The 23,854-nt window shown below is 31.2% G+C and overlaps 1 protein-coding gene across 1 annotated transcript; it reads left to right on the forward strand.

The window, feature by feature from the left end:
* Positions 1-4,214: 4,214 nt before the first annotated feature.
* Positions 4,215-23,057, forward strand: LOC107446652 (heart- and neural crest derivatives-expressed protein 2). The gene is made up of 2 exons (XM_016061345.3): positions 4,215-4,757; positions 22,652-23,057. Exons 1-2 carry the CDS (start codon positions 4,251-4,253, stop codon positions 22,745-22,747), a joined length of 603 nt encoding a protein of 200 aa, XP_015916831.1. The 5' UTR covers positions 4,215-4,250; the 3' UTR covers positions 22,748-23,057.
* The last annotated feature ends 797 nt before the right edge of the window (positions 23,058-23,854 follow it).

Consider the following 23,854-nt stretch of genomic DNA (forward strand, 5'->3'; position numbering starts at 1 on the left):
TAAAAGCATTAGTTTTTTAAAATTTTAATACTGAAACTATAAATACTGTTCATAGAGGAAGGAAATAAGAGTTCTATGCGTTGCCTTTTTCATTTCTTTGTGTAAATGTATATGAAATTTTAATGGTTACCAAAATGGACCATGCTATCCAAGAAAGCCTAAATATCTCATCTTGTCTGTTTCTTTTCTCGTAAATAATAAAAAGGTAAATATATTAAATAAAATGTGCATAAAATTATTCCCACCACAATTATTATAATTAATCATTTTTTCAAAATATGAATACTAGTGCTGTCAATCAACTGAATAACTTTATTTTCCTTTTTAAACACAACAATTTCGATTTTTAAAACCATGTAAGTTGAACCGGAACAAGATGAGAAAAACGCTAAGCGTAAAATTGCTTTAATATTCTTGAACTTTTCGCTTTTATTTTCTCTTCTTTCTTTTTTTTTGCAGTTTAGAGTCTTATTAATATATTTATTTTAATCATGATAATCTGTAAACAATATTTAAGATAATTTTTCTTGCATTATTTTTAATGTTGTATCTTTCATCTCAGAAATCCAAACCAATTCAAATTCATAGTTAAAAAAATTGCTTTTCTTTTCTTGTTTAGCAAAACGTTTTATGACTTTTTCTGTTAAAAATACATCCCCAAAAATTTATCTCATTCGTGATTGTTTTATCACACACACACACACACATATATATATATATATATATATATATATATATGTGTATATATGGGGGCACCACAAAGCTCCAATAAGAAAAAAATTAAAAAAATATGTACTTTTCTGGAAATATTTTTAGCACTTTTTTATTCAATTATAAGCTCTTACACAAGATCATGGTTTAAGCTAAATTGCTATTGTATTCTATTTATTTCAATCTCACGAAGAAGAAAGTTGTGTATTGCCAGTATCCCATCACAAAATGACCAATGCTTTTTCCTAACGGACCACCTACGTAATCTATAGCATAGATGAAACGTCGGTGGATAGCTGAGGTCTGAAATACGAAACTGGAGCTGGGAAGAAGCTTTGTGTAAACTAGTGTAACAAATTGATTTACTACACTGACATGTCAAAGCATCCTTTTCATCTTTGAAACATCTTGGGAACCACTAATTGCCACCCTATAAACTTTTTTCCTTTTTCAGAGATAAATTATTTTTAATAAGATATATGCTTGACACTTTTAAATTGCCCTTCTTAAAGGCGACTTCTGTTACAAAGAAGTGGGAGGGCTAATAAAAGAGAGATTCCTTGACATTTTCTTTAAACCAATTACATGATTAGGAGATCAGTTACTAATTTTTTAGGTAAACTGGAAAATTGAACATTTAAAATTTAAACAGATTGAAACAGCGCGACTCAGTATGTTTTTCTTTTTCTTTTTTTTTCCAAAGAGACTTAGTTTGACTTTAAAAGTATTCATCTTTTTTAAGTTTTAATAATGCAACGAGACTAGAAAAGGAAACAAGAACCCCCTTTAGCCCCAAGAGATTCTTCAAAGATTTAACGACTGACATGAAACGTAACAATAAGTTAGTTTAACTTGAATTCCCCCTTCCTTTATATAGATTATTGCAAATGTTGTTGAAACATTATGGGATTTTTTTTAATCATAGGGTAAGTCACTTTAATTAATTGATTATAAATAGATTATTTCAATTGCCAAATAAGTATGCTTGTCAACGGAACAATTTTCTGAGTTTCAAAATTAATGTGGAAAAAGTAGACATATTTTGTAATGTAATAAGAGTTAAATTTTATTTTAGACGAAATGAATGATTTGTTTTTAAGAGGAGTCGGGTGCTCTACTCCGGATCGTGTTAAAATGGCCAAATTTGACATACTATAAACAAAACAAAAAAGTGAAAGCTCAGAATAACTTTTGATCTGATCTAATGATTGCATTTTCACATACTCAATCTCAATAGTTTGGGAACTTAACCTTAAATAAGTTAATTAATGCTGACGATATTTAAAGTTATGAAATCAGACACAAAAAAGCACTTTTTTTAAAAAAAATTTTGACAGATTTGTATCAATAAATTATACAAGAAAGTGATTAAAAGTTTGGACTACTTTTACTTTTTGAGTATTTCGCTATACTTTGAGAAATTGATAAGTGAATAAAAAAGGTCTTTGCACATAAAATTCCTTTATTCGAATATAATTCCAAGTAAAATAATAATTATTGCGATATATTTTATCTAATGAAGGGAATTTAAATTGTCAGGTATCACATTGTTAAATATGTAATTAGATAGAATAGTTTCTGTGTTAATAAATTATAAGAAGCTGTATATTTGAAACTTGATTTCTCCAAAACTATTCCATCAATTTCAATTAAATTTTGTATTTTTTCATTTAAAATTACATATTTAACAATGTAATACCTTACAATTTAAATTCCCTTCATTAGATAAAATATATCGTAATAATTATTATTCTACAAATAATTATATTCGAATAAACGAACTTTATAATTGTGTGCAAAAATCTTTTTGATTCACTTTTCAATTTTTCGAGATAATGCGAAATACGCAAAAAGAGAAAGTGTTCCAAACTTTTAATCACTCTACTGTATAATTTATTGGGACAATATTTTCCAGATTGTGGGACCCCCGCCCCCCATATAGTTCAAGGGTCAGAATACCAAATCTGTCAAAAAATTAAAAAAATATGTTTTTATTCTGTGCTTTTTTGTTTAATTTTATACATTAAGCTCCTTCTCTGACTATTTGTGAATTTATAATAAAATGAGTGTTCCATACAAGCATATTGTGTGTTCTATCAGTCTATGACTTAAATACAGAATTCGCTTTCAGTTGTTAATTTTCATTAAGAGAAATCAGAAGAAATTGACTCAATTACAAAGTTTACTTATTATTAATTCAGAACTTTAACTGTATATGCAACTATTAACTGTGTAGAATATTTTTGATTGATTGTAATAAATAAATTGAGAGTAATTAAGAATTGAGCGTAATGAAATTTTTATTTCGTATTAGTTTGGACCCCTTAATGTTAATTTCACTTTTTGTTTATCACTGTGGTTGGTGCCAGCCGGGTGCAGAATTCGTATCGACCAGCCATCGCTGGTATTCGAACCCGTCACCACAATGGAAAGCAAGCACTTTACCCTGAGCCACCTCGGGTCAAGTTGAAATTTTTAAAAGAAAATTCTCATTTTTGAAATATTTATATTAAAGTCTTTTTGACAATTTTTTTTTTTTTAAATTTAAGAAGACATAGTTTTAACCTGAGATTACGAATGTAGTTATTTTTATTTCTTTACTGGATGCTTCAATGACAGATACATGTAAGATGAATGCTGGATTTAAAGTTAAAATTATGAATAATTTGCATTTTTGCAACATTTATTTCTAAGTTCACTTGGATCATCTTGATTTTTTTTCAATTTAAAGGGGAAAAACACTTTTAGCCGGAGAGTACGTATAATTGAAATACATTAAAGTACTTTATTTAATGCATTCGTTCGTGGATGCACGCAATATAAATTTTTAATTCAAATGAAAATTTTCACAAATTCACATCATCACAACATTAATAATAAATTCGTTTTGGTCAATTTTATAAATATATATATATATATATATATATATAAAATGTAAAATTATATATTGGAAGTAGCTANATATATATATATATATTTATATCTATATATATATATATATATTTGAATAAATAGTTTTAGTTTGAAAATAGTTATAAACGAGAATCGTAAAACGAACATAGTTACTACTTTTATTTTTTTGCTGAATGCGTTCAATCGATGATTAGTAAGAAAAATTCTGGAATGAATTTTTCAAATTCATATTTTGAGTTTATTTTGGTTAATTAATTACATGTCGCCACAATCTGATTAATTTAGAATTGATCTGATGAAATTTTTTTATCACCTACGCTCGATCTTAATCATGGTTTTTCCAATGGCGGAAAAATATATCCCTTACGAACTAATTAAATTTCAGAGAGAAACATCGTAACATCCCGTGATAGATATCTTCTGTGCAAATACAGACTTCGACGCATTTCTAAATCTAATTACAAAAATGGTTGCTTGATCCCCTACTCAGATACCTTCATGAGTTTCTCCTCCTTTGGTAAGCAACTATGGACCACTAAGCTCCGCCTTTTTTGAGGGAGGAGTCAATCTTTCGCATTACATGAGACAAACCAGAACCCATCCGAATCCTGTACTTGTCATACAGCATGAGCCTAGTGGGAAATTATCAACAACTCTTTCGCAGCTCAGACACAACGGCCTATCCTCAGCATTATTACGGCAATCGTTACGACATTGCATCGGCATCTCAACAATCTCCTTCAGATTCTTCATATTTAGGTTGGTCCTTCAGCAATTATAGTCCGGATACATCAATTGAGTTTATATCACCCATTCAAAACAAAGAATTTTGTGTTGGAAGTGAACTGAGACCCGAAAGGGGATACAAAAAACGCGTCACGGCGAACAGAAAAGAAAGAAGACGAACTCTTTCGATCAACAATGCCTTCGCAGAATTGCGTGAGTGCATTCCACACGTACCACAAGACACAAAGCTTAGTAAGATCAAAATTTTGAAATTAGCGACGAGTTATATCGCCTATCTCATGGATTTGTTGGCCCAGGAAGACCCACATTCTGGACCGCATGGGGGATTCAAAGCTGAACTTTGTAAGAAATATGAGTCTAGAGAAGAAAGAAGAAAGCGAGAAATAGTAAGTTTTATTCCATTCTTTTCTGAATTATCCATTTAGAATTAATTAATTTAATTTATTTATCATTGATATAGGCAAGATATCTCGTTTTCTATAAATGTACGTTACATGCAGTTGTAGGAATAATTTGTTCACTAAGCGCTTTCAACTGTACGCTAAGCAATGTTCTCTATGTACGCTATGTCTCCTAAGCAATGTCCTCTATCCTTTGCTCCAGAATATGAACGAGGTTTCGAATTTTCCAGCAATTGGCACTATGAGCAAGTGATGATAAATATAGCAATTCTAAATTGTTCACTAAATATTTGATATTTCGTCTTTCATGAATTGGAGACTAGATATCGTTGTCTAGGATTGTTCATTATGTACTAGATACCTTGTCTTCTGTTAGCTATGTAAATATCTAGTCATTTAGACATTAGACGAGATATCTCGTTACTTAGGATTATTTGCTTAGTACCGTATCTATCTCACATTCATCAATGCTCCTTTTGTTTCAGTGAAGAGATATTTCGTAGTTCAGGATTCTTCGCATGTTATGTACGAAATATCTCGTCTTCCAGGAATGTGTGCTAGTTTTCAGATATCTTCTCTTTCTTGGGGTGTTAAAAAATAAAGAAGTTTCACACAACTTAATGCAAGATTAAACAATATAAATGACAGTTTAAATTCATGACCGAAAAATCCTCCTGTTCATTAAAAAGTTCTCTTTTTATAACCGGGTAATATCGACTCTAATGGGTTTCGGACACTTGCATCTTTGAGATGATGGTCCTTTATCTCGGAAAGTATTATCTGCGATTTCCAATTCTTATTCTCAATATATTTTTACTTCTATGACTGAAAAGTAGCAGTAAATACAATCAATTTTTTAGTGTAATATTATCATCATTAATTTTATGAGTTTCATGTTTTTTTCTAGTTATTACACAATGAGTATTTGTTAGAATATGCACGCGTGCATAATATAATTCCTCGTGTCAAAATACGTACAATGCGGAGAAAAAAAACGGACCACCCTAAATAACTTTTGATCTAATGATCGGATTTTTACGTTCCAGAACTCCATCTTAAAGGTTCGAGGGGGAAATCAAATATGTTACTTAACAAGTGCAGATGATATTTTAAGTTACGAAATCAGACACAAAAACGTACTTTCTCTGAATAAACATACCTTTTTTCGGACTCCCAAAATCTAGCGGTAACCGCAATCTATCTGGGAAATATGGTCCCAATAGTTTGGTCAAGAGAACGGGTTCGGTTCAAAGTTCGAACCACTTAATGCAAATTTTACTTTTTGCGTTTTGCAATATATTTCGAGAACTTTTTAAACGAATTGAAAAGTTTTTGAGCACAATTATAAATTCGTTTATTCAAAGATAACTTAATGCAAAATATAACTTTTAGTTAGTATTGTTGCACGCATGATTTTATTACTTTTTATTATTTTATTTAATAATAAAATTTTGTAAGGTGTAATAATTTTCACATTATTTATTTTTTTCATTTTAAGAGCAAAAATACAAAATTTGAGCGAAATCTCTCGAATAGTTCATGAAATATCGACTTTTAAAAATACAACTTTTTCAAAATTCGATTTCTCAGGAACTATTTAACCGATTTCACTCAAATTTTGTATTATTCCAGGTAAAGTAACATTCTTAAAAAATATATTTAAAAAATGATACCTATCTTTTTCATAAATTTTCGACTATCATTAAACAAAATAAGAAAAAATAATAGATATCTACTAAAATGTATATTTTGCATGGAATTATCTTTGGATAAACGAATTTTATAACTGTGTGCAAACACTTTACAATTCTCCTAAAAAGTTCTCGAAATATGGTTTAAAAGGACCGCTTTCTTGACTAAACTATTGAGATCATATTTCCCATATTGTGGCCATATTTCGAGGATCAGAAAACTATATCTGTCGAAAAAAAGGCATGTTTATTCAAGGAAAATAAGTTTTTGCGTCTGATTCCGTAACTTAAAATATCGTGTGCACTTATTGATTAGCATATTTGAGGCCACCCCCTCGAACCATTAAGAACATAGAACGTAAAGATCAGATCATTAGAACAAAAGTTATTCAGGGTGGTTCGTTTTTAATTTTGCGCACTGTACTATACAAATATAAAAACGAGTGCTAGTTCTAAGTTGAATCACGTATGGCTTCATGGCAATTTTAAAATATTCATCATCATTATCCCATAGGGGGTACATTTTTAATTTTTAAGCACTTTTTTAATTTTTAGACAACAACAACTGGACATCCTCATTTTTGCTTAACAACTAAACCAACGTCACATTCTGGTACCATTAGTAAAATGCTTGAAAAATGTGATGAATATTCTATTGAGCAGTATTAAAAGATCCAACTCACTTTCTATCTTAAAATGTGCGTGTTGGATATAAATTGCGATAGCATCAAAGACTAGAACTGTTGGTGCTCCGTAAAATAGAGAAAAATCTCGTAAGAAAACCATTTTATATCTTGCTTATATTTGAAAAAATAAGGAACCCCAGCTACCAAGACTTATTAAAGGATATAAAGCATATATAAGACTGTTTCCTATGCTGGACTATAATTATTAATCAGTCTTGGTAGCTAAAAATGTATAAGCTAAAAATGAAATGGTTTTACAACTAATCTTCGTCTCTTTTGACTTACAAACAGTCATTGGCTTGAGCTCCGATCATCGCTAGATGTATAATATTTCATTGATTGTAACAAATGGTGAGTGTTCTATGCTTAACAAGAGCTAACAAAATATTAAGGCTATATATGCATTTCTACGAGTAATATCTGACAGTGTTTATAGTTTGAGTTAATGGTCTTATATGGTTTAAAATTAGTATTTAACTTCCTTTAAAGATGATCTAGAAATTTTTTTAAAATTTTTGACACCTTTCATCACAACTAAAAGAAATAGTCGACCCTGTTATTGAAGGGAATAATTTCTTAGAGTATCCCGGAGGTACATTATTGTTAAACTATCAAGCCCTAAAAACCGCATACTCAAACTTGGTACTAAAAGAATTATAACAGCAAGAAACAAAAGTTATTCTGGAAAACTTTTTCGTGATTTTGAGGTAACCAAACACTAATCTGGAATGTTTAAGTTTACCCAGAACTCGTAGATTGACTGCAGAATTACTTTTAACTTCTTCTTCAGCACGACAGCCCCTAACAGGCCTTGGCTGCCTCAACCACGCGTAGCCGCCAACGTCTCTTATCCATGGCGACTTTTTTCCAGTTATTAATCTTTATTACTTTGAGATCTTTAGTAGTGTCATCGAGCCATCTAGTTGGAGGTCTTCCTCTGGCTCGAGATCCAGAAGGATTTTTTAAGGTGGCTATTCGTACTGCATTGTTTTCTGGACCTCTCCAGATATAGCCAAGCCATCTTAATCCATTGCTTTGGATGGCCTGCACTATCTGTGGCTGTCCATAGAGTGCTTTTAACTTCTAATCCTTAGAAATGTCCATATCGGAGATAAGATATCGATGGTGGAAGGGAAAAAAACTAAATAAATACCATTTTTAGGACTTCCCTGCCATACACAGGTTTTGAACGCACAATTAAAGCAGTTATAGAAGTCTGAACCCAAGCAAATAATTAATTATCAAGAGAAGGATTTATAAACAATATCTTTGTTTAAGTTTTACCTACACTACCCTACAATAATGGAACAAACACTTTCAGCTTTTGACATTTTTTTTAATTTTCTCTAGTAATAATTGGAGTATTATTTGATAATTTTAGAGGTGTTTAGATCATACAATTTTTCCTACTTATTAATGAATTTTAAAACTTTCAGAGGTTTGAGGGACGAGCAATAAATTACGAACTAAAACAAGTCTTTTTAAACACCCTATACCAGGAAATGTTGCAACAAGCGTGTAACTTGCATTGATTACTTTGGTTGTTATTTGCAATAATTGCATTAAGTTTCGTAAATTTGGCTCAAATATTTATGGAGATATGGACATTTTTATAGATTTATTTATTTATTTATTTGTCTTACGTTTTTATTATTACGAGGGTTGCTATTTATATTTCTGGCCCAATAATGAAAAAACAAATATGTAGAATCGAAATTGGTTTTATTGTTTTTCAAAATATTCTCCATGATGATCAATACACTTTTGCATGCGTTTGAACCAATTTTCAAAGCACTTTTTCCAGTCCGATTGAGGTAACTCCAAAACATGCGTTTTGAATGCATCAACCGCTTCTTCGGGGGTCGAAAATCGTTGTCCACGTAATTTATTTTTGATGTGTGGGAATAAGAAGAAGTCATTGGGTGCCAAATCAGGGCTGTACGGCGGATGACCCATCAGTTCGATCTTTCGCTCCGTCAGAAATGCCTTTGTTTGAGTCGATGTGTGAGAGCTCGCATTGTCATGATGAAGAATGATTCGCCTGTTCTTCTGCTTTTTTCGAATTTCTCCGATGACTTCTGGCAAACAAATGGTCGTGTACCATTCAGAATTGACCGTCCTGCGTTGCTCTAACGCCACTGTTGCCACATGACCGTTAATGCCGAAGAAACAGGCAATCATTTGTTTCGATGTGCTTCTTCCTCGAACAACTTTTGTTGGTTTTGCCTCGTCTTGGAAGACCCATACAGTTGATTGCTGTTTTGTTTCCGGCTCATATGCATAGATCCATGATTCGTCACCTGTGTAGATGTTATACACAGCCTTTGATGTACCTTGAACGTATTTTTCCAACATTTCCTTGCACCAATCGACACGAGCCTTTTTTTGAGCGTTTGTCAGATTATGCGGGATCCAACGCGAACAAATTTTTTTTACGCTCAAATGTTCATGCAATATTTTATTGATGCTAGTCATACTAATGTCCAAAGACGCCTCTATCTCACGGTATGTCACATGACGATCTTGCTTTATCAGTTCACGCACAGCATCGATCTTTTCTGGCACAACAACGGATTTTGGACGACCTGCACGGGATTCGTCCTGGATCGAACATCGACCACGATTAAATTCGTTATACCAATTTTTTACAGTGCTGTAGGATGGCGCTTTATCGCTGAATAAAGAATTAAGTTCATCGAAGCACTCTTGTCTTGACAATCCACGTCGAAAGTTATGAAAAATAATGGCACGAAAATGTTCACGATTCAATTCCATTTTTTGAAAGAGAAGAACTTTTCAATTTACTGTCAACAACACAAATGAAGCTATAATGGTAAATCGTCTGCTGAATTTATGTTTAAAAATATTAAACTTTCGATTAAAATCGTCTGCGGTCGCCTAGCAACACTTACTGTTGCCAAGGCCAGAAATATAAATAGCAACCCTCGTAGTAGTATTATATTTATTATGTATGTTTAAAAATATTCAACAAAATTAAGCAAATTTTTGGAGCAATTTTCAATTAATAACAAAATTATTAACTTGAAAAAATTTGTTTAAGATTACGCAAGCTATGAGCATTTAAAGTAATTCTTTCCTACAGCGCATGCGCAGAAAAAATTTTAAGTAATTTTTTATAGCTAATGAAAAAAATCCGATTTGAATATCGTGGAAATTTTAAACGTTTCTAGCAATTTCCTAAGTAAACTCCAGCATCAAGGAAGATAATATTCCATAAAAGTATGTTTTCTCTCACATGTTTTCTTTCCTTATATCATGACATTTTAACGTACATTCCGCAAAATTAAAAAGCGAACCACCCTGAATAACTTTTAATCTAATGATCGGATCTTCACATTTCTAGGACTCAATCTTAATGGCTTAAGGAGGTGACTTTAAATGTGCCAGACGATATTTTAAGTTCCGAAATTAGACACAAAAATGTATTTTCTTTGAACAAACATATCTTTTTTTTCTAAGGATTCGGATTTCTGACCCACAAAATATATGTTGTAGCCGCAATCTGGAAAATATGATCCCTATAGTTTATTCAGCGTTGTCCCAAGTTTAGGCCCCTTAATGTTAATTTTACTTTTTGCTTATTTCACCATACCTCGATAATTAAAATTTTCGAGAAATTATAAAATTTGTTTATCCGAAGATAGTTCCATGCAAAAAGTAATTTTCAGCAAATATTTATTATTTTTTATAATTTTATTTAATAGTAGTCAAACTGATTCTGAAATGCAAAGTATGCAATTTTTTAAATCATTTTAAAGAGTACAATTTGTTATGGCATAAAGCAAAATTAGTCGAATAGTTCTTGAGAAATTGAATTTTTAAAATTCGATTTCTTAGGAAATGTTGAACCAATTTTGCTCAAATTTTCGATTTTGTGAGTTAAAATTGCATTCTTTAAAATTATGTAAAAAATCGTTTACCTTACAATTAAAAAATGTTTAATATATTATTAAATTAAATAATAAATATTTACTAAATGTTATACTTTGAATAAAATTTTCTTTGGATAAACGAATTTTATAATTAGGCACAAAGATTTTTCAATTCGCTTAAACATTTTTCAATTCGCTCAGGCCTGTTTTTACGCCCAAACAAATATCACTCAGTTAAAAATACATTTTTTTTAATAAAAACTTATTTAGTTTTTTGAAAAAATCTAATAATTTTTAAGAAATAAGTCACCAACACTTTCTATTATAAAAATAATTTATTTCGATCCTTTTTAAACAAGGGGTTCCGTAAAGACCGTCCATTATATACATTTTCAGAATCCTTGTTAAAATGAAGAAAAAAAAGTATACACTTTAGCGTTTGCAAATTACTTTTTAAACCAGGAAAAAACAAAAAGTTATCAAAATCTAGCAAATCACTATTGAAGACAGTAGAAAACGACTATTATAAACTTTTTTAAATTACACCAGCAATGAAATTAGTTTTGATGTTTTCGACCCGTCTTCTTCATTAGTGTTTCAACAGATTTTGAAAACTCGTTTATTTGAACATCGCTAACATTACGTTCACCTCTGCCAGGTGTAAAATATCCAAAAGTTAACTTGAGAACAGTTGAAAAAATTTTATTTATTACTTTTACTCAAGGAAATTACTATAAGATTCTCGTTACAAAATTTTAGTGGACAATTATTAGCAAAAGTAATAGAAAGAAAAAAAAGAGAATAAACGGACTATCCTGAATAACTTTTGATCGGATCTTCACGCTCTAGGTATAGGACTCCAATCTTAATGGTTCAAAGGGGTGACCTCAAGAGGCTAATTAATTAGTGGAAACAATATTTAAAGTATCGAAATCAGACACAAAAACGCTCTTTCTCTGAATAAGCATACCTTTATTTTAACGAATTCGAATTTCTCTCTTCTTAATTTAAAATATCGTTCGACTTAATTAACACAATTGAGATCAACCCCTTAAACCATTAAGATCGGATCATTAGATCAAAAGTTATTCAGGGTAGTCCATTTTTTTTCACACTGTACATAACATGGTTTTGCAGTTTTCGAAAAAAAAATTGCCACGTCGTTTCTTTAGAGATGGTGTTTTGAAAACAACGTCTGTCAAAGGAATGTTAGATTCATGAACATTGTACGAATTCATTTTGTCTTTGGCTTTCCTGCACCGCCTTTCTCAATAGTAATTCGACAAATTTTGATAGAATTTTTATTTTTTCTCGCTTAAATGTAAATTTGCGAACCCCACTGTGCAGACATTTTTGTTATCTTTTTAGAAAAGGATATTTAAAATATATACAAAGGGCAGTAAAAGCACCCTGTACTACATCCCTATTTAAAATCAATTTCTGTGAAATATTCGTATGTTGACACATGAAAATAATCACTTGAACTCCCAGTTGTTCAAATCATTCATAAGCAATTAAAGGGGGAAGGGTTTTGTGATTTGCTTATTTTTATGGACAAGGAGAAAGGAGAGGTACTAGCAATGCTTACGAAAGACCCTAAAATCCACTTTCAAATTTTTCTTAAAACAAAAGAAAGAAGTAACAAAAAATTTGGAAAAAGTTACTAGTAGGAAAAATTTCAGACTTAAAATAAAAACTACATTTTGGATAATAAATGATTGGAGAAAATTTTCTTCGAGGAGTTTTAAAACTTTAAAAAATTAATTAGAGCGTACATTTTGTTTATACTAGATTACATTTTTTATTTAAATTTAACAATAAGATTCTTAAAATTAAATTACTATAGCTGAAAAGAAGAAAGGTGCCCAGAATTGTAATATTTGAACGACAGCCCTCCAGCTTAAAATATTTCAAAATGTTTGTTTTTTTTAACGAAAAATTAATATCAAAAGCTAAAAAGAAAGCAATCTTGATAAATATAAAATTAAATGCATTACCAATGTCATGAAAAATTGAAGTAGCAAAATATAAGAGAAAGGTTTTGAATATTATATGAAACAGCTGCACGAACAAACGAAAAAGTAATTTTTTCTTATTGAAATGTTGTTGATACTACACTTTCGTATAATGAACTTAGTTTGCAACATTTTAAAAGAATAAAATATAGCATATCACTGATACAGTACAAACAAAAGAGAAGAAAAAAATCCTTTCCCTTTATAATAAAAAAATATACTTTCATACATTTTTTATTTTTAATTTTTGTAGTATTTTTTTAATTTCATGCAATGGGTAAAATGTAAACTTTACTGTAATGATGTGCAACCAGAAATATATACATTTTATTTATTTACTCAAATTTATTTACTCCTCTCCAAAAGCTCTGAACGTGTATTTTTCTTGCGTTTTTATATATTTTCACTAAACAATAAGTATCGACTGTGAATTTTAAAATTTTATTTAACCTTTAAACGAAAACCTTCGTGAAGGCAGTTATTTCGCAAAGCGTGTTAAAAAAGTAAAATTATTATTAAAAACATTTTCTCAAAATTATTATTAAAAACATTTAAAATAATAATTTTTAATAACAATTAATAAAATTATTATTAAAAGCATTTTCTCATTTATGTAAAATAAAATATAAAATAAATTGAATTTTAGCAGAAATTACATCCCATATTCAAACACTTAAAAATTATTAATCAATGATTATTCATTTACTGAATTTTTTTTAACTATAAATCAATAGCCATTATTGGAATCAAAATTTTCTAAATTTTCCTAAACCTTTCAGTGGAACGAACCTAATTCTTTTTTAGAACCTTCAACATTTTTAAAGACGAGAGAAAAAAAAATATTTCTTTACTAAAATAACAGTTTTGCAGTTTGTTTTAAATGAGGTAAGAAACTTTTTCATACAAATGCTTAGTATAATATTTGAATCGTACTAACGGTTTAATTTTATAAACCATTTTTCGTAGTTGTACCACTGGTTTTCGAAACCTCTAAATTATACAAATTGAATGAAATATCGAATTCTTCAGAACATAAAATAATGAAAAAAAATGTCTATAAGTAAAGAAATTTTTATACTAAAAATAACCCATAAATGTATAAAACTGATTATATTTTATGATCTGCATTATTTATGAGTTTTGGACTCGGGATAAATTTTTCTCATAATTTACGAAATTTAACTTTCAAAAAGAACAAGTACTCATGTAATGCTCTTTAGGATCAACCAATAAAAATGATGAATAAATCTGTCAAAATTGTCCGAGTTGCTGTTAGTTAAAATTTATTCATTTATTTTTTGATGTATTATTAGAAAACTAAATAAGATGCTCCGTAAACACAGTTCTTACTAAATATTTTTAGATTCCTTGTGAGGAATGAATGAAGTTAAAATTATGTATCAAATTTAGTTTGCAATTTAATTTTAGAAAAAAAACTTTTGAAAATCTGAGGAATCACTGCTGACTAAAGCGAGATTTAAACCAAATAATTGAAAGAATTTATTTTTGATTGACCGTTGCTTTGACCTTCTTCAGCCGTTAATCTAACAGGTTTTGATGATTTTAAATCCACTAGTGATTCGGTAGATTTCGATAGAGTTTTTGTATCTCTCTTTTTTTTTTTTAGCTTAGATATCACTTAATCAGCCGACTGGACTATGTAGTGGTCAGGGAGCTGATCTCACATCAGAAAGGTTCTGAGTTTAAATCCCAGACAAAGCATGGATGTTCTTTCATTCTCTGTACTATCTGTCTTTACTGTGGGATCAAAGCTGACCTACCGATTACGGCGTCCCTGAAAGAGTGGCTAACAAATCTGCCGAGTGGCCTACAAATGATGAATGAATTGGCATTGGAGAAAAAATGTCACTTGATGAAGGTTGATTCCATGAAAGTTTATCTGGAAAAAGATTTCACTTAATCAGGGTTGATTCAATGAAAGCTTATCTGAGATAATTTCTTAAATTGGAATTATGGTTCTAAAACCACATTGTTTTAATAATAATTAACCATCGATAAGTCGCTTTTTCAAGCAGTGTTCACGATGCCTCATTTTATCCATATTTATCTTATCTCAATAGATTTGCTGCTCGTGCATAGTTAGCATTTAAACCATGACAAGTTAGGCATTTAAACCATGGCAAGTTAAACGTGGTCTAATCTAGGCAACTTGCTTAACCATTTCATGAGCGGTGGGATAAAATTTGTTCTACTTAATTTTGATGATAATATGAACCACTAAAATTGTAATAGATTGTGTCTCTTAAGCTAACTCATAATAAATCATTTTAAATAGAAAGCGGATAGCTTAATTTCGGATGTGCATATTAGCGGATGTGCTTATATACATAGTATATTTTTCTCTTCACTCCGAATTGGAGCTCAGTCATAACCATCTAGAAAGGTCATAACCTCTCTTCTAGATGGTTATGGCTCAGTGCCTCTGTCTCCGTTTTACTCTATTTGTGGCTTTACCTCTTTTCTTGTTTTGGCGGAACCTCCAGTGCTTAGTCTCCAAGCATACTCATTTTATCGAAGGGATGAAAGGTTGTGTCAACCTTCCTTGGTCCGAGGATAGAACCCTGGAATAGGGAGCACTACCACTCGGCCACCGGGCTTCATAAGGAATTATAAGAACAGTTTTAAAAAATATATAAAGTTACATAAGTCAATATTAGCAGCTAAATTTTAAAAATATTCCCAAGTTAATGTTTGCGCTAATGAAATGTTCAAGAAATTTCAATATTTTGCAGCTTTATCCGTTGTTAACGAGAAATTTCACTTTGCCCTTCTTTCACTCATCCTTGTTTCCATCTAATTATTTAATTGAAAAATTTATAATATTGTATAAATCTGATTATTTTTCCTCAACTTAAATGGAAAGTATTCTTGAGAAATAGTTGTTAAAGGAATATTTCACATTGTTTGGCAATGAAAGTAAAAAAAAAAAATTTAATTAAAATAAATTATAATCCTAAATAATACATAAGATTTATTTTTAAATTATGAATTTAACAAAAAGAAGAAAAACGAAAGAAAAAAAGACAGTAATGATTGATCAGTAAAGCGAAAACTTGATGACATTTGCCGATATTAATTCATAGTTATAATTAAATAATTTTGCAGGATTTTGCATAATTATTGATAAATACACCCTTAATACGAGGAAGCGTGGAATAAAAAAGAATTATTAAGTGGCAAAAATATCAAAAACTGTGTTGAAGGCATTGAGTACGGATTGATCATTTTGACAAAATGTTGTCGCTCAAAAGTTCCAAAAATTAAATTCCGAAATACTCGAAAACTGAATTAATTATACTCGAAATTATACTCGAAAACTGAAATTTATTTTAAAAGAAGTCAACAACTTTAAATGATTCGTTCCAAAACAGCCTATCTCAGAGCTTGCTCAAGTTCCCATCTTGGCGAACAAAGAACACCTTAGGTATTCTTCGGCCAAGGTTCCCATGATACTCTGCATTGTTTAACTCAAGTCACATAAACGCGTTTGATTGTTCCTTTTGTAAAAAAAAGAAGGAAAAAAAAAAAAAAAAAATACTCTTTTCCAGAGTTACTTAGGTCAGNAAAAAAAAAAAAAAAAAAAAAAAAAAAAAAAAAAAAAAAAAAAAACGGAAGGAAATTAGACCCGAAAAAATTTTTAAGGTTTTTTCTTCACTGTATCACCGTATTTTTCCTTCAGTCCCTTACCTATTCTATTACGTAACCTAAAACTATCTATTCTAACCAGGCATAACCTACCATAATCTAATTTAAGCCTACCAGGTCCAGATTAGGTCCTCCTTTTAAAAAAAATTTATTTCTGAGATTGTGCAATCAAAGAAAGCTGATTCTTAAAAGGTTCATTCAAAAAAGACACAATTCATAAGTTACGAATTTAAAAAAAATTTACTCCTAAAGTACATAACCCTAACTTTTGAGGGAAATAGGAAAAGGCAAGGTTTGAATTGCCAAACTTTATGTTTTCTTCATTAACAAACTATACAGTACAACTATATAAAATAAAATAATATTAAGTATAGTTCAGATTATTGCGTAGCAGTGTTTCTTCGTTACTGAAAAGTACTATGCATGTGACTCAGCTCATTTTTTCCTATCCTCCACACACAAAAAAGCAATTGTAAAGCAAACAAAAAATAAATCAAACCAATTTGATTACTTGAACTTGGAAGTATTTCTAATAATCACCCTCCAACCCCATCTCTAATATATCCAGTCAATCAAACACGTTTTGATTTTTCATCTTTACATCACTAAAAACATGCATTTATTATACATCCTGTGCACAATATACCAGTTAATGCATTATAAGTGTATGTTTCCCTTTGAGGTATCTCAGAATGAAAGCATCAGAATTCGAGCCTGATTTTAAGAAAATGCAGTTTCATTCAACGCATTAATATTTGCATTGTTATACTTGTCTTTTAAAGTTTTGAAATATATTGGTCCACTAAATTTTCCTTTTTTTTCCGACTAACTCCCAAGCAAATTTGCTTATCACTGATATCTCTACTTATCAATAATTTTCAAAACCATAACTCGATCATCCTCATCGCCCAAATATGGTAAATTTCACGAAACGTATTTTAGAGTTTTTGTTTTTTGCTCAAGTTATACAATAATTACACAATAAGCATATTTGGGCATGTAACTTAATATTGTAAGTCTTCTAGTTTTTAAAAATTTTAGAAAAACATTCGCCTAAAAATAAATTTTTTAAATTTTCCCAACTGTTTTCGTCAATTTAAACCTAATTTTAAGGTTTAAGCCGACGAGCATTTAAATTCTTCACGTAAAGGTTCTCTAAGTTTTATTGTAAAAAGTTTTTAAAAATCTAAATTACCACATATTATTTTACCAAATGTATTAAAACAAACCACGATCTTTTTTATTATACAAGGTGTTCCGATCACCATTTACAACATATATTTTTAAGAGTCTTGTAAAAAATGACGAAAAAAAAGTGTACACACTAAGTGTTGCAATTAATATTTGAGTGAGGAAAAAAAAATCAAAAATTATTGAAGTTAAACGAATTACTACTGGGGACGAAAGAACTAAAAATATCAAAACATGTTACTTGTATAACGCAAGTAAGAGGCAAGTAAGTAAAAACAACCTTTACATTAATACTCTGAAATCAAAATGGTTGTGTTTTTATAATTCTGTCTTCTTCACTATTAATTCGACATATTTCTATAGTTTTTTCATCGATTAATTCTTCACGTCCATTTTTGAAAAGGATTATAAAAATGTATATTAAAAGCAGTCATTACTTAAAATCCTGTATATTGTTCTGTAGAATTCCTCCCCTTTGCTAGAAATAGCCAGAAAACTGGGAAAATTTAATATTTCGAGCAAAAATATTATCATTAAAAATTTAATATTTCAATTGGTAGCTAAGTTCACCCTAAGTTTCCATATAATATATAAGATCACTTTATATACCATAAATGTTCAATTAGAAGTTTTTTATTACTAAGAAATAACAGTAAGAACTTTCCCGCAAAACTGATTGCGGGGAAATATCCGAATGCATTCCTCCCTTTCTTTCTTCACATTAAATAACTTCGTCAGAATATTTACCCAGCTGCACCGGCACGCTTAATATCTAGGCACATGGTAACTGCTTCGAATATTTTCGGAAGAAGTTATGTAATTCATAGAATTTGTGGTCGTATATTGTTATGATAATTTCATATTTATGCTTGTAATTCAAATAAATATCGATAAATTCAAGGCAAAAATTTGGAAAAGAGTTTTTTGTGTTTTTTATAAGAAATAAGTAATAATTAAATGAAAACTATACTCTGTATCAAAGTAGAATTTTTCTCGGCTATTTTTTAACACATAAAAGTTGTTTAAATATGTATGTATTTCTTTTTTAAATCCTTATGAAGTAAATGTTGTTAAGGAAGTAACTTCCGACTACAGTTATGAAGTTACTTGATGTCTTCAGCTAACATGATAAATAAAAAGTGTCATATATATGAAAAATATCGGGGTGCAACTTAGAGAAATTATTTTCTCTAAAAAACATTGGATAAGCTATTAAAGTTAAAAAATTTAACTTTAAAAGTTTAGCCAACGTTTCCTTTAAGAAGTTCACAAATCAAAGCAGAGTGTATAAAACCATTTTAAAGATTAAATAAAAAAAACATTGTCATAAAAATATACGTTTTGGGATTTCTGAAGTGTCCAATATAAAGCTAAATGTTCAGCCACACATCCTTCTATTCACTTTTTTACTTCACTGCTGTTTGAAAAAAAATACATATCGAATGCGAAGTTTAAGGCACACATTAAAAGATTGCTCTTCGTAGGAAATGTTTATGTCTTAAAAATGTGAGCTTCGCTGTGCTAATATTTTTAAATCGCTTATTAACTGTCATTTGTATAAAAATTATAACACGATTTCTCTTATATAATCCTACACTTGACTGCCATTTTTTAAAAAGAAGTTACAACTCCAGTATATGATCTATGGCACTATCACTCTTAAAAACAATTATGACAAAAAATATTAGGTTTCGTAATAAGTTTTGAAATTAATTTCTTTAGTATCCTTAAGTATACTTTAGAGTTTCTCTTGATTTGACTGCCTTTTTTTTAAGTTATGACGCTAATGCAAAACTTATAGCACCATATTAAAAATTGACTCTCGTTGAAGATATTTATCTCATAAAAATATAGGTTACGCATGGTGTCACAATTTATATTCAAGAGTAATTAACATACAAACGAGATATTTATCAACATACTAACAAATTAAAATTTAAAGTACAAATGAATAAAAAATGTTGAAGTTGTTTCTAATAATCGCTTTTCAACTTCTCACTGCTTCTTCCGGCAACAAAACAGGTTTTAGTACTTTTAATCTGCCTTTCAAGTTAATGTTTCGTAAACTTTTAACTAACGCTTTTCTTTTTTTAGCTTTCATATTAATTTACGACTCTCAATGATTCGTTCCAAAACAGCCTATCTCANCCGTCGCCAATAGCCCATTGTGTAGCTCTAGTGCGACGTAAATGAACAACAACAACAACAATCATTTCTGATACGAATTTCAAAATTGTTTTTTGAACACTTTGCCGGCTGAATAACTAGACCAGAGTATCAACAAGTCATTGCGCATTTTTTTAACGACTACAAACTATAGGTTTTAGTACTTTTAATCTGCCTTTCAAGTTAATGTTTCATAAACTTTTAATTAACGTTTTTCTTTTTTTAGCTTTCATATTAATTTACGACTCCCATTGTGTACAGTTTTCAGCTTCATTTCTGATACGAATTTCAAAATTGTTTATTTAACACTTTGCCGGCTGAATAACTAGACCTGAATATCAACAAGTCATTGCGCATTTTTTTAACGACTACAAACTATTGCCAAATGGGGAAATCTCAATTATCGGTCGGCAAAGTGTTAAGTGGGTGATTTCGGAGCTTTTTATGTATCGTGAAACTCCACTTTAGATTACAGATTTGTACTTTAAAAAAAAATCGGAACCTGAATTCTCTATTTTTTTTCTTTGATAATTCTAAAAACTTACAAAGCGAGGAAGACCTAGGTTATAACAAAACTTAATATTTTTATTTTTAACAAGTTATCTACTATTTCATTATAAATGCATTACAATAGAAACCATTAACTTATATACACATTCTTAGTATTACAAAGTGACTCAGTGTTGTTGTTGCTGTTGTCGTATGCCTGTTAAGGCAGAGGGGTGCGATGTTCTTGTTTTCCAGTGGCGCCATCTATGGGCAAGAATTTAACTTCTGCCACACCCATACGTCACGCCCGTTTATAGGGCAGACCCATTCATTCATCTACAAATCGTAATTTTGACCTGAATCAGAGAACGATCAATCTCCAATTCAGTCCCCCCAGAGGTATTGATTTGTTTATGGGAACATGGAGGACTTTGCGACTCGACAGATTTAACGTGCATCAGTCACCATTTTACAACACGAGGAGTCTTCGACCTCCGGGGTTCGAACCCACTAACTCTCGGACATGGACCCAGTTCCCTACCGACCAGGCTATCCCGGCTTAGTGGTTCGGTTCACGTTTATTTTTATTTAGCAACTGGGTTAGTTATTACTTGATTATAAACTTCATTCACTTCAAAAATATAGAAATTTAAAATAACGGTTGACATGTCTCAAGCGCTCAAAAATAGACGGCCCTTTTAAAGTTTCGTCAGACATGAATGAAAAGAAACAAAAGTGATTTGAAATATAAAACGTAAAGTTGCCAACGAAAAAGATGGTAGGTAGGTAGGTACTTAATTTACGTCGCTCTAGAGCTGCACATTGGGTTACTGGCGACGGTCTGGGAAATATTCCTGAGGAGAGGATGATCTGAAGACATGCTTTCGCAATTTTGATCCTCTAAAGAGGGGATGGCTCCTTTGCTTTAGTAGCCAGACGATCTGCAAGTGAAGTCAAGCACTTTCCGGTAGAACAGTTTAACAAGAATCAATAGCGCACTCTCGGTCCCTACGCAGGCTGATCAAAGTCGTCACCCACTTTGATCAGCTTGCTTACTGGCCGAAACCAGTAATACTTGACCTCGGTGTTCTAGTGAGAACCGTGTCATTACGATCAGTCCATCTCGGCACCGAAAAGGATGGAAAAATAAAGAAGAGAAACAAAACTAGAAAAGCCACAGTGGCTGAGAGGGACGTGCAAAATGCAATTCTACTCGTCTTGGAGGGGAAATAGGGAATTACTGGGTAGCACTTGAAACATGTCCAATCCAATTTGTATAGTTTCTGATCAAGTAATATTTTACCACTTCAGTTTATAGGGATTGTTGCATTTATAGTGTTTAAAAATTTTTTGCAAACATACATTTGAATTTGTCACGCGTAAGATATTCAATGTTTAGCAAAATTTAGATCTTGTCTACTTTATTTTGCTTAATTTTTATAGATTTACTTTCAATACGATTACTCTTGTGGCGTAACTACCACTACGAAAATTAAACATCAATTCACTGGTATATTAGACATGCTAAATTAATTCAATCAAGAGGTACCTTTTGATAGATGACGGTTGGCATGGTCGATAACTCCGCCCCCACATTGGGGACCCGGACGTAATTTGTACACACAGTAACGCCCACTTCGCCAAATAACTTGATGCTAACGCCTACTTCGATGGATAGTCCGCATTGTACAGTTGACTTGCTACTTGTGACTGCAAAATACAACACAGAAGCAACAACGAACGCTACGACGTGATGTTAATACACCTCTCACATTCAGCACTAAACAAAGCTCTCTCGGTCTTTCACAAGTACAGCAACTAGTGAGATTCGTTCATCGAATTCTATCCCTGATAAAATTCTGGTGGGGAGTATTGTAGCGTAACTACCACTACGAAAATTAATCATCAATTCACTAGTATATAAGACATGCTAACTTGATTCAATCAAGAGGTACATTTTGATAGATGACGGTTGGCATGGTCGATAACTCCGCCCCCACACTCTCTAAGAATTCACATTATATATAAAATCTTGTGAACACTTATTTTTCTTGTAATATTTTTCTTTTCAATCAATTTTAGGCTAATCTTGAACCTGGGCAAAATAAAGACAGAAAATCTAAAGGAAGAACAGGATGGCCACAACATGTATGGGCCCTAGAACTCAAGAGTGATTGATGGAGGACACGCAATTTCATAAACATGTTTGAAGGTTTGAACTGTGCAACCTTAAAAACTTTACAAAATAATATTGTCGTAATTATTGGTATTACGACATTGCTAGAAAAAGGAACAGTTGTCTTCGTCAATTTCTTAAAAATGAGAAAGAAATAAAAAGTACATGGATATGTCATGCAAGGATGATAAAATAATTTTTATTTATTAATTAATTATTTATTGAAAAGTGTTGCTGAATGTTTGTTTTGTAGATCGTTTGCTACCAATTATTTACCTTCATGTGATTTAATATAAATATTATTTGTGATAAGATTGTGTGGAATTATTTATTGAAGTATTTACTGTTATGAGTTTTAAAGATTTTTTATGCAAAAAGAAATTACATTCACTAAAGACCAATGATAATTCCCTAAAACACAATGATGACCCTGATCGGCCTGAAAATTATTTTCATTCGTTCTCCTCCATTCTTCAGCTATTTCATTACTGACAATCTAACTGAGGAACTCCCCTCCCAAGTTGTCTAGAACACTGTCAATAACTATGATTACAAGGTTAAACTACACTCTATAACAAAAAAATTGACGCACCAAAAAGCAATCATCCAATTGCTCTGAAGTTTCGTATGCATGAATGTTTTGAACAGATCTGGCTGGAATGATGCCGACTGGGGACGCATAGTCTTTAGCGACGAATCCTGCTTCCAACTGTGCACAGGGTAGAGGGGGGATCCTGCCCTCACTACTGCACGCCACACCGGCCCTCAACAAGGCATTATGGTCGGGGGTGCCATTTCCTTTGTCCTTTGACAGCCGGACCCCTTTGGTCGTCATTGGAGGTACACTTACTGCACAGCGATACGTCGACGACATCCCAAGACCTGTTTTGCTACCGTTTCTTTTGCAGCGCCCTGAGCTGGTTTTTCAGCAGGACAATGCCAGACCACATACGGCACGTGTTGCTATAAACTGTCTGCAAGCTTGTCAAACTCTTCCTTGGCCTGCCAGATCACCAGATCTCTCTCCCATCGAGCATGTCTGGGATATGATGGGAAGGCGATTGCATCTGGCACGGAATGTTGATGACCTCGTTCGACAATTGGATCGA

This window comes from Parasteatoda tepidariorum, chromosome X1 (genome assembly GCF_043381705.1).
Source record: "Parasteatoda tepidariorum isolate YZ-2023 chromosome X1, CAS_Ptep_4.0, whole genome shotgun sequence".
Classification (NCBI taxonomy): domain Eukaryota; kingdom Metazoa; phylum Arthropoda; class Arachnida; order Araneae; family Theridiidae; genus Parasteatoda; species Parasteatoda tepidariorum.